At 39.1% G+C, this 13,058-nt stretch overlaps 1 protein-coding gene across 1 annotated transcript in view; it reads right to left on the bottom strand.

The window, feature by feature from the left end:
* Positions 1 to 1,815: 1,815 nt before the first annotated feature.
* cspg4ba (chondroitin sulfate proteoglycan 4ba) overlaps positions 1,816 to 13,058 on the bottom strand; it is a 31,117-nt gene continuing 19,874 nt past the window's right edge. The window contains exons 8-10 of the mRNA XM_071532680.1: positions 7,506 to 7,678; positions 6,760 to 6,943; positions 1,816 to 6,636 (exon numbers count right to left, since the gene is read on the bottom strand). Coding sequence (XP_071388781.1) covers positions 4,577 to 6,636; positions 6,760 to 6,943; positions 7,506 to 7,678 — 2,417 coding nt within the window. The 3' untranslated portion in view covers positions 1,816 to 4,576. The remainder of the gene's footprint in view (positions 6,637 to 6,759; positions 6,944 to 7,505; positions 7,679 to 13,058) is intronic.

Below are 13,058 nucleotides of genomic sequence, written 5' to 3'. Positions count from 1 at the left end.
CTTTATCGAGCAGTAAAATTCAACTTTTAACTTTTTAATTTTAACTAGGCAACTTTGCACTTTGGTAGCCCCAAGTGCCAGGGAGAGATAACGGTTTGATTTTTTACCCTGAAATCATGTAATATGATGTCAGTAAACTGAGCACTCCTCTGCCCTAAATTTCCTCTTGTTAGTGGCTGCTGGAGTGAAGGTGGTGAAGACGTTTGGCCATCGTTGGTCAGTCCAGTTTGTCTCAAAGTAGCCCTCGCTCGCTGTTGTTTAGGAGCAAGTTTTGTATTTGACAATGGAATGGTTGCAGGCCAGATTTGTGATTTAGGTTGAGAAGAAATATTTTACATAAAAATCTTGCGTAGTGAAGCTTTAACTATAAATCTTTTAATTTCAAATGTGATTTTTCACACTACTCTAATAATCATCTTTTTGTGTACAAATGAATTTTGATGACTGTCCCACATTGGGCGAATGTACTTGGGTTCATTATCTAGTTTACCTGTACTGCTGCGATACTGTGATGTAGGCTGGTATATCCAAATCTTTTGATGATTGTAAGACAACACATACTCTCTACTTTTAATGTAAATCACATAGTTATACAAGCAGAACTTCTATGTCTGTATGTAATATGCCATAACTTATGTTAGGATTCAGTTGCTTAGGCTAACTAGCCAGCCAAGTCGCCAAACATTAAGGCAGCTGATCAACTAGGGAGCCAAAGAGCTGAGATCACATTCAAATAAATTAAATGAAGTACGTCTACAAGTCTGTAAGTCTGTAATGAAGTAGGTCATCACCATAAATGTGCTGTGGGACTGTACAGAATCTGTACTCACTAATGGTAATTAGCAACAATGCACATAATTTTATCATATTACTGAAGAACTCAGGAGGACAGTGACATTACTGTTGACATATTTCATAGTAGATTTTGATGAATACATACATATTTGGAATACAGCACATCCCATAAACAAGTTGTTCTGTACAGCCCCATGTTAATGATAACTGAAAACTGGTGATGTTTGTCACAAGTTGCATTCAGTGTGCAGCTCACCTGCAACGTCATTTCTCACCATTCCCATTAGCTCATTTACTGTCAGTGAGAGCATTCAGCTCACCACTACTGATTATTTACAAATTCTGTGCAGGGTGTTTTTGCCTGTATTTGCAGTTTTGAGCTGTAATCTTTAACATCTTTGCACATGAGACAGACGTAGTGTATGTCCCCTGTATGAGAGTGTGTTTGGGTCCAGAAAGACATGTCATTGCTTTCTCCCTGTCATACCATCAGTCATGTGGACTGACTCACAGCAGCATCGCCTCAGCAGCAGAACAAGATCCTTGTGCTTTTCTAAATCACATTACATGTTTATCTTTTGGGCATTCAATGAGATTTTTTAGAGGGCATTTACTTCAACAACAACAAGCTTCCTATTGAGATGGAAAACACACAACACCTTGGTGGAGATTCACTAGCAAAGTCCTGCAGATGCTTTCATTATTTTTTAGGACGTCACAATTATAGTAATTACGGGAAACTGAAAGGAAGTGATAATGGTGATTAATCTTTTGCTAATTGGTCCTTTGCTCCACTATGTCTTTTGTTGCAATGAGTAAAGTACCATTAGAGGAGGACAACAGGCTGCAACTATAGTGATAGAGAAAGAAAATTGCCAAAAACTCACTCAGGCTGGAAGAAATGCAAAAATCATGCCCTCATTGTAGCAAGATAGATCTGGTGGGGGAAAAAACATATGAATGCAATGTATTCCAATAATAAGCCTTGCACACATTTAAAAGTGATTTATTAAAAATATGGTATAAATAAATATGACACTTCTGTTACATAGGAGGTTACATCATAAAGATGAGACACAGGATACACAGGATGGACACTTCAGTACAAAAATGTTCTCATAACATAAAAGTGTACAGCAGTTTTCAGTGGCAGCATTTTTTTTTTAAATCTCCCATAGCTTGCCAGGACTCATTAGAATAGTACCTTTGATTTACAGTATATGCATCATTACAGTGTCAGAACACCCAAGGCCATAGGAGGACTACAGTAGACAATGTCACAAATTTGAGTACACAGGTTAAACAGGCTTATCGATTATAAAAAAAAAAAAAAAGAAATAAGTAGAAACCAACACTTATCTCAGGGAATAAAACCCTGTCAAAAAATGTTCATACAGCTTCTTGTTCTTAAGGCCTAAGTCCTAAGAAAGAACAGTCAGTATTTTTTAAGATTGACTCTCACCTGTGATGACTTCAACTTGAATAACATGGAAAAGAAGAACCTGACAACTTGTCCTGTTGACAATAACCCGATAAGCTCTTATCACGTTCTTGAGAGATCTAAATACTACACTTGGGCTATACCAATATTTTAGTAGATGAGGCATACAGAGCTACACCTTTTCCTGTTTACTGTTGTTTTTTTTTTACAGTCAGCATAAACTTAGTTTCCATGGTAATATTCAGAATATTTTACTTATTTATGTACAGAGGAATATTCATGAGTGGCATGTGAGGATGCATAAACAGCCTAAATAAAACCCAAGTAAGACCTTATCATGGATTAGGGTTCGACCAATATGGGTTTTTGAAGGCCAATACCAATACTGCTATTTTTGTACTGAAGCTGCCAATATCTATTATGTTGCCGATATTCAATATTTTTACATTTTTCCTTTTTCGTCCTAAAAAATACAAGTATTCAGTGTCTCACTCCATAAATTTATTCTTGTCAGGGTGGAAAAGCAAGAAACAGAGTTTAGACCATCATGGGACACTAAAACTCTCCACTGTGTCCCAGACTAAAGAGATTCTTTTAGGGTTAGCAGCTATTTAAGGCATGGTGACCCACCACACCTGTTTAATGGTAGGGAAACTCAGGGATAGAATACTATATTTAACTGAAGAATTAATTCATAAAAAACTTTATTGAATAATTAAATGGATAAATAAAAAGTGCAAAGAAAATACAATTTCATTGCAGGTTTTATAAACTTTTTTATGTAGCTGTGGCCAAAACATTGGTTTAATTCAGCCCAATTATCTGGCAATTATCTGGAATGCTGTGTGCATGTAAACACACCCGGTGATGTGATGTGACATCACAGACTGAGGAGTGGGAAAAACTCTGGTCTCTCTTTTCTAACTAGGTGGGTCACTAGACAATGTTCATTATTAATATAAACTAGACGGTCCTATAGAAACAGCATATTTGACAGCTGAAATTTAGTGGTACATGCATTTAATATCAGACTGAAATCAAAACAAGGAACTCAACAGAAAAAGAAACTCAAAAGGCAATCAGAAACTTTGTTAGAATGGATTTTCACCAAATTTCAGGTTTCACAGTCATCTATGAAATTTGAATTCAGCTAATCAACTGATATAAATATGCATGAACATTCGCTTTTAAACTAAGAGGTTCTGATTTTAGGAAATGTAAAACTCAACCAAACATATTTCATATTAAGCAAATAATGGTGAAGTGTGCTAGAATCCTTAACTTTACAATTAAATCTGAGGTGCACTAGGGCAGAATATAGTGTATACTATTGTGTGGTATCTTTAAGCTCAGTGGCTTGACTTTTCATATACAGTTGAACAAGTTCAGAATATAAAAATACTGTGCATAATAAAACCATAAAAACCATAAGAAAAACAGTGCTAAGATTTTTAGAGCTATAGCGAAACAGTTCAATATTGGTACAAAACTAACCATGTCAATTGTGAGGGACTTGCGAGGGACGGTCCCTAAACATAAACTGCCATGCTGGAAAGCATTTGCGTTAAAGGAGGTACTGACATTTGCAAAACTATAATTTCATGATGTTCAAACTTGAACACAATCACAAGACCTCAATAAATGACAATACATGCGATCTTCATTAAGGGAACATGAGGACATAAATGATTGTTAACAAAATACCTGAGTTTACAAAAAGTTGCTATACTATGCTATAATATATAATAAAAATATAAAATGTGCACAATCAATTGAAATTCTTAGACAATACATCTTGCACCAGTGTCAGTCTTCTTAGTAATTCACAGTTTCAAGCTGTTCTTTAACTTTAGCAGTCAGCGACAACACTGATGATCGTAACCCATAATGGGAGGGACTTCAGCGTGCATGAGGACCAAGTAACGATGTGAGTCACTTAATTAAACATATGCAGCAAACATAGGTTATAATTATCACATTGCTAACAGTTTTGCAAATAATCAAGTGAACAATGTCTGTCCTGCCAAGCCAATATAGTGGTTGATGTAAATGGTAATAGATTGTAAACCAGTGTTTAATAGGATTGTGCTATTCATACAAAAGGCAAAGCAGTCCTAACCCTGATTAATCAGATGGCAAGAGGACTTTGGAAACAGTGGTCTTATTCAGTATTTATTGTCCAATTACACTGGAAGGGCATCCCAATTCGAATAAGTTGCATCAGGTAATAATTTATCGCAGCCTCACTAAAATATACTACCAGGTTTTGAGCTGCTATCAAACCATCAGCTATAAAAGCATTCACCAACTCATAAAGCGTAAGAGTTGGTTTGTGGAGGATCATACCCAATACTGATTCTTCTGAAGACTGGGACTGGTAGTTCTAATAAGTTGGGAAGAAGCCCCTGGGGCACCGTTACTCCAAGAACTTATGAGCATGGAGGAATCAATGGTGCTATAAACTGAACCCTGATTCGGTGTCAGTAACCTATCAAAAACAGGACTACTTGGGCAACTGGGGCTCAACTGAGTGACAGTCACTGTGGGAACTGTTGCGCTCCTTTGGGATTGGCCCTGGTAGGACTGACTGCTTGGATGAACTGGTGAAGGTGGCGGTTTTGGTGTTTGGATGTTCTGCTTCCTCTGCCTGTGGCGTCGAAGCAAGACAACCAGCACTACAAAGATGATTACAAGGAGAAGCAGGGCCAACAGTGGTAAGATGACCAGAAGGGGGTTAGAGCTCTTTTGGGGGTAGGACTCTACACGAACTGGTGTGTTCCTATAAGGAATGTCCTCTGTACCAAGAGTTGGTTTGCCAAGAGTCGTACTAAAAGTGTCAGTTCGATTAGAGTTTCCCCATCGGTTGCGTCCTTTGAACCTTTGTTGGTTTTTGCTTGGTTGCTGGGTGGAAAGAAAAGCTGTAGAAAGGACTGGTACAGCAGTTCCATTTCTGGAGGTTTGGCTTGATGTCTGAAGGACTAACGGTGTGGTTGGGAAAGGACCCTTTGTGGTTGAGAAAAGTGTTGGATCATATGGCACGATGGTGAAGTGGAACTCCCCTTTAGCAGGTTGGATGTTCTCAGCTTTCAGTACAAAAACCAGTGAGTCATTTAGCTCTTGAACTCCAGTCATATTGGCATTCAGCTCCAAAGCAACCTTTTCCTGTCTCACATCCTGAAAGGTGAAGGACTCAGCCGCTACAGCTTTCCTGGACATTTTAGGTTTTGTTCGAACCACCATCCCATACTTAGGCTGGGAGACAATTTCAAAAAGAGGGTCACTGTCACTTATATGAGCCAGTTCAGAGGCATTAAGGAAACCAGTGTTAAGTTTGACAGTGATCCCATTGGGAATCCTCAACCCTTTGCCAAACTGGATCAAAGGTTTGACAGTGATGTTGAGCACTTGGCCAGTCAGGTTAGCCTCTGAAGTGAAGGCAACAAACTCAAAGCTGTCTTCTGCAGAGGAAAGGGACATCATATGGTAGGACAGCCTTCCAACCTGTAGGTCCTCCTGTTCAAACTGTGTAACCTCTTGGTTGTCCCTTAGAAGTTTACCGGAATTTGGAGGCCTTGTAATTTGGTAGTAAATGGTGGTGTTTTTCCCATTGGTCTCTGTGGCAAGAGTGTCTTGGTTCAGTGAAACTGAAGTCTTGCCTTGCTCCAGTGTCAATCCAGTGTTGTTGACCATTGAAATGGTGATTTCTGTTACCTCTAGGTTGAAGAGTTTATAGATTGGCTTATGATGGCCATCTGTGACGCTGAAATAGAACACCCCTGAAGCAGGACTTCCATCGTGGATGAAGTATACTCTTCCACTATTGATTTGGGCTTGGGTGAAGGCCACAACTGACTCATTCAAACTACCTTCAAGAGCTAGGTAACCATTGTTGGGCTTGCTAATCACAGAGAACTTGATATCATCAGGAGGATTGTCCAAGTCTTCAACTTTGAGGTTCTCAGGCCTAAGAACGACTTTATCACCTTGTACCACCCTCAGACTCGGCGCTTTGGTCTTTAGCACCGGGGGCTGATCATTCACAGGGGTGATTGTGATGTTGAACCACTCCTCAACAACATCACTATCCTCTAGAGGGTGCTGCGCTGGCTTGCCCTTAGGATTTAGCCACGTACTGAAGACAAAAAAATCGCGAGTTGTCTCCGAGTTGTCGTGCTTGTAGGTGATACCATATTTGTTGACAATGAACTGGGAGAAATTAGGTTTCTCCTTGGTGAGGTTTCTCTCACCCACCACAATGACACCATGTTGGGGTAGAGATTTCACCTGGAACCAAACCTCATGGGAGCTTCTCTGAGGTGTTGGCAGCTTAGACATGAGGTTGGAGGCATCCAGCTTGGATTCGTCAATGACAACACTCTCCCCTTCTGTTACCACAGCACCTAATGACATTTTCAAAGCACCGAGCAAAAAGAGGTTTATCACAAAGGACAGCATTGATCAACATTTCTTTAAAATTGAATAATACAATAATCAACATGAACACAATCAATGTTTTTCCATACCTGTATTTGCAAGAAGGAGTGTCTTGCGCTCAGGTCCAGCATTCTCATAGGAAATGTCTATTTTGAAGGTCTGGGTGTCCAGAGAAGCAGGCGGCGATGCCACAGAGAAGGTCATGGAGTCCATCGCTGCCCATCCCACTGACTCTATGGGAGTTTGAACATACAGAACCTCTTCCCTGTCCACCTGAGGTACACAAACACCACAGATGCTGGCCTTGCCTTGATCCAAAATAAGGTCACATCAACAAAATTGCACAACATACAGATCAGCCATCCCTAAAGTGAAATGATTGTGTAATCAACTGTGTAAACAGTTCAGTAGCCTGCATAATATGCAGCCATTCTGACAGATATTCAAACAGTATGGATAAGATTTCATCATTATTTTAAATTTGTTTAGACTAGTGCTGTTCAGCAGTGAATGATGTACACTGAGCATTACAGCTTTAACGTTTGATCATAACCCACCAGAAATAATTCATTATATGAAAGCCTCATGTGAGCCATTGAGCTAGAGAAGCTTATGGTTGATTTCCTGAATGAAGATGCATCTATTATTCATAACAGCAATCTGACATCATTTAGCATGGGTGGAGAGACCCTAAGGTTTATTCCTACAGTAACTGTATACAAACAACATTTTGAGTTCACATCCTGCTTATTCTGTCTATTTCAAATCAGACCTGCTCTGTACTTATGTAAAGCGATAGAAAAGTGTTGATGTCGACCTCCAGCCCTTCCCTTACCATATGTTGTGTGAAAGTAGAGATGTCCAGAGTGGAATTATCAGGCTGCTTTGTCACCAGCCTCCCCAGTTTAGGATACCGAATCATACTGAATGTAATGGTGCGATTGGAGGTGTTACTGTTGTCATTGGTCACTGCTTGCAAATCCTCCTTTGTGATTGGTGTTGAGGAGCCTGGATGGGAACAAGAGGAAAGACATATGGTTGAACAAATTAGGTGAAATGGTAATTACAACACCGTAGCAACACACTGATGATGTGGCATGGATAATTGATTACAAAACATTTGTTGATGATTTTCTCTGTCTTCCCACAGAAAAACAGGTTGTTTTTGTCTGGTATTCTGCTTAGCTGTAACCACACTGGTAAAATTCAAGTGCGGCTTCTTTGAATGTAGCAAGCTAAAGTTTTCTCTCTGGAAGCGTTTCACGTCTTTTGATTCCACATTATGCTAAGCAAGGTCTGAAATAGTCAGATGAGAGTCCTTTGATGTGTCAAATTAAAGCTATACTGCAGACATCACAGACTTTTTATAGCACTGCCCAACTACAGTGCAGGCTGTTACATAAAATCCAAACAAGAAATTTAAATGGATCAGCTCCCTGCAGGCACAGAAAGCTTCCACTTGAGCAGAATGCAAGGAGAAATATCTCCTGCGCATGACAACAGGGACAGACTTCTGAGAGCTTTGTTTCTGCTAAAGATGAATTGCATAGATTCCCACAACTCTACTGCCACTGTGAAGATTGTGAGGATACTAAATAAAGTCTGCTGATAAATGATGGAAAGCAGGATGGGAGGGGTCAAAGCACAGTGAAGTTCATTCATCACTTTTCTTGCCCACTCCCACAATCCTTGTCTCCCTCTCAAGGGAAAATTCCCTCTTAGTGGAAGAGGGAGACAGAGTCTTTCTTTTCCATCTTTCATGAACAGAGGGAGAAAATGCGTTGGTGGGCTTTCTATTAGAAGTTTCCCAGCCACAGGTTCAGTCAGTGCCTCATGTTGCAACTTAAAACAGTATTTATAGTTTTTGATGCCCACACATACTGCATCTGTGTGAAATAGGGCATGACTAAATCTGTGCAGGATGGGTTTTACTGTGTTGCCAACTATAATAGGACTAGGTGCGGGGCTGTTCTTGACTGGTGTGAAATGCAGCACGAATGGAAAATCCTATGAACAAGTTCCTCACACAAGGATAGTTCCTTGAATAGAACCAATTATTTTTTGCTGATTGTGCAACAGGAAGATTTTTCAATCAGAGCTTAGATGAAACAAGTGCCCAATAAGCATATCAGTGTTCCGACACATTAGAAAATATCTGTATGCAGCTAAAAAAAACACCAAAGAGGGACACAACCATAAGGGGAAAAAGATTACACAGAATTTTCAAAAAAGTATAAAAAGGTAAAATGTATGTGAGGTCGATATCTGAGCAGATTAGAAGAAAATGTGTGCCACTTTGAGGACTGAGACTCATAAAAGACAAACTCAGTGTGAGGACATGCTTACCAACATGCAAACTATACACCTTAACAGGGTTGGAGTCAGTTCATGAATGAACTCATCAATTCCAATTCAATTGGAATTTGAAAAAAACCTACAGGAACAGAATTGGAATTGAACTGGAATTTCAGGAAGTTGAATTCAATTTATGAAATGAAATTCTGTGAAATTCCATGTTTTTTTTCTTTACCACATATCTGAGATTACATGTTGTGTTATATATTAGCAATACTGAATATCATAAAACGTTAAAGGTACCTTTCAGGTGGTATTTCATGCATAACATGTAATCGTAATACATACACTATGACTAAATGTATTTGATTTGTTTAACTGTCTTGTATTTATGTGTACAGTATGTACAGTTTGAAGTCCACGGTTTTGTGGCATGGGATTATGGGATTATAATAAATTGATAAAATTATAATCATAAAAAAGGATTAGAAGTATATAGCAACACAGAATTAAAAGAGGCTACCCAATGTGAATCACAGTGAGGCTTATCCAGGCTATATTTTCACTGCAGACATGGACACGATTACACTGTTATTGTATGTACTTGTGTATCCATGAAGTCCTTGAAAGATTTGCAAGCAAATAATTTCCTTACAACAAAGACCACTTTGAAAAGTCTTATTTGCATACATCAGACAAAATGAAGATATCAGGGGAATTACTATTAAAGGGGCGGAGCATAAATTGGCCTGTTATGCGGACGACATTTTGATCCTAGGGCAACCAACATACTCCTTACCTAAATTGATGCAATCATTTGAACAATATGGTCAATTATCAGGATACAAGATCAACATAGGTAAAACCCAATTACTTACATATAACTATAGCCCACCAGGGGAAATTGAAAGCAGGTACCCCTTGGCATGGCAAACAGAATCTTTCAAATATTTGGACATCAACATACCAAAAGATCTTGCAAAACTATCAGAATGCAATTATCTACCTATACATAAAAAAATTAAGGAAGACATAGCAAGATGGAACCTAATTCCTTTCTTTAGTTTCAGCTCAAGAATTGAATCCATCAAAATGAATATATTGCCCAGACTGTTATATTTATTTAAGACCCTATAGAGATTAACCAATACCAATTCACTGAATGGGACAAAATGCTATCAAGGTATATATGGCAAGGTAATAGATGTCTATGCAATGTAATGGAAGAAGGAACGCTGCCCAGTTTCGAAATGCTTAAAAAGAAATACTTATTAGAAAAACAAGACTTCTATCGGTATGTGCAGATGTGGCATTATATTAATATGAAGGTGAAAAACATAACCGAGGCAAGTACATGTTTGATAGAATTGTTAGAAAAGCATATAATTCAGATACTGGTGGTAGGATTATTTCCTGCATATATAAGGGTCTGTTAAATCTTAAAACACATTCAACTTCATATATTAAAACAAAATGGGAAAATGAAGGAGGGATAATTATATCAGAGGAAGAATGGACAACAATATGGAGGTATCAATGGAAGTGTACCAGTTCACAAAAATGGAGGGAGTTTGGTTGGAAAAGCTTGATAAGATATTTTATTACACCCTCTCAGAAATCCCACTGTGATAGTAACCCCCCTGTTTTCTGGAGAAACTGTGGAAACCAAAATGCAAATCATTACCATGTTTTCTGGGATTGCCCCGTTATCAAAGACTATTGGAGACAGATACACAATGCCCTACTAGATAGAGAGTAAGACCATGTATTTTGGGTATATACCTAAAGACTGACTGAAAAAAGATAAATATTTAATGAATATACTGATGGTGGCTGGTAAAAAGGCTCTTACCAGAAAATGGTTGTCGCAGGAGAGCCCAACCTTGAATGAATGGATGGACATTACAATGGACATTCACAATGTGGAGAAATTAACAGCATTCGTTAATCATGGGTTGGAACAGTTTGCCTCATGATGGGAAAGCTGGGTTGACTATGTAACGCCCCATAGGCCTTATTTTATTTTCACGGATAGATGATTGTGTTGTAAGGAAATGATCACTCCCTAGTTTTTTCTTTTTTTTTTCTGTGTGTGTGTTTTTCTGAAAAGTGGGATTTGTGACAAACAGGAATATGTGATGTATACATACAGTGTCTGAAATACATTTTGTGGAAATGTTTGTTTGATGCCGAACGTCAATAAAAAAGAAAAAAAAAAAGAAAAAAAAGAAAAGAAAAGTCTTATTTGCACCGTACACCATGATGACTGAATGTCAGAATGCTTTCAGGCGTGCGCAGGTTTCCTTAATGGGGCGTTTGCAACCACTTAGTGAGGAATCTCCGCAGAGTTTTATACAAAGCCCCGGACGTTTGAGGAGTTTGTGAGAAAGAGGCAAAACATCTCTCCTCAACAGTGTGAAAGTGTCTCACGTCACCCTTCTCAACATCAAAACCCTTCATTGTCAGTCCCGTCCATCCCGCCCCCCTCTCTGCCCTGCCTGGCACAAAGCATAAACAGAGCTGCCACAGACAGTGGCTCGGCTTTTCAAGTACCCACTCACCCAGCAGAGCGTGCCAGTTGGCTGTTTGCTGCCCTCACTATATCCCTCCATCTAACTCACAAACCAGACCACTTGGCCTACGCATAGATTGAATAAATGTGTTTGCAAACAAACGACAGGGCTGGGTCAGTCTATTTTTAGCCCTAAAGAATTAAATGTGGCATGTAACAAAACACTAAAGCAATGACAGCAGTTCATGATTCATCTGTCTGGTATTTGGGTAAAGTAATGAGTGGGGAGTACGTGTTTCAGTGCAAGGTGCTGAATTATTCAACCAAATGAATTCTGGGCAGACCTTAGCAAGCTTGAATAGACGACCAGGGTAAATCTGTTGACAGGATGCAGCTAATGAGAGAGCAAGCTAATACTCTTAGTGCACACACACACACACACGCACACGCACACGCGCACACACACACACACACACTTTTTCCACTCAAACAAAATTTAACTTACAACTTAAAACCTTCAACTGAAATAAATCTATCCTGAAAAGGAGAAGTAACGTAAAGAGGAAATGAAAAGTTCTCATATGATTATTAAAAGTGCAACCAATATCTTAAAAAAAAAAAGAGTGATTGTGAAAGAGAACATGTGCAGGTGTGTGTCTGTGCCAGAGAGATAAATAGAAAGATATGTTTCAGTTAATTTAAGGAAGTAACTGCGTATTTTCATCATGATGCATAAGCCTGTTTAAGGGAAATTCTACTTCTAAACTTGGAGTGTTTCTGAACTTGCGTAGTACAACTAAAAAGAAACACTGCTAAAACTAGAAATAACCGCCTTGCAGTTGTATGCCTCCGCCAACAAGTCAAGTTGCAGTTTACATCTATGTCTGTCCAGACTCATAAAATATGTGTAGTGAAGACTTTGAAGGAATTTAATAAAAGGTATTAAGTGTATTTTTTTGACGGAATGGAAGTTATCACTATATTGACATGTATGATTCCAGTGAATAATTTCCAGTGAGAAACATGCTGTCTTCACTTAGAGACTATTTTTACAGAGGAGTACAGAGGACTGATAGAGAGCTTCGTCACATGGTGCAACGACAATCACCTGAAGCTCAATATCAGCAAAACCAATGAGCTTGTGGTGGACTAGCAGATGAACAGGAGGCCCCCTGTCCTGGTTGTCATCCAGGGAAAGGAAGTGAAGAGGGTGGACTCATACAAGTATCTTGGTCCATATCAATAAAAAGCTGGACTGGACTCACAACACTGAAGCCCTCTTCAGGAAGGGACAGAGCAGACTGTTCTTCCTGAGGAGACTCAGATCCTTCAGTGTGTGTAACAGGCTCCTGCAGATCTTCTATCAGTCTGTAGTAGCCAGTGCTCTGTTCTTCACAGTGGTGTGCTGGGGTGGGGGCATCAAGGCTTGGAGGTCAGCAGTCTCAACAAGCTGTTAGTCTATGAATCAGTCTTTTCAACAGGTTTTTTTTTTTCTAAAAGCCCGACAATGTCCATCTTACAATACAAGCTGCGCTTGCCATAAAATAAATAATTATGTGTAGGTTAGGCTGTAGTCTATTT

This window comes from Centroberyx affinis, unplaced genomic scaffold (assembly GCF_046629955.1).
Source record: "Centroberyx affinis isolate AG114_WGS23_722 - 3 ecotype Tasmania unplaced genomic scaffold, CSIRO-AGI_Caff_v1 ptg002232l_1, whole genome shotgun sequence".
NCBI classification, from domain to species: domain Eukaryota; kingdom Metazoa; phylum Chordata; class Actinopteri; order Beryciformes; family Berycidae; genus Centroberyx; species Centroberyx affinis.
Note: the sequence above shows the minus strand (reverse complement) of the source record. Positions and strands in the feature narration are given on the sequence as shown.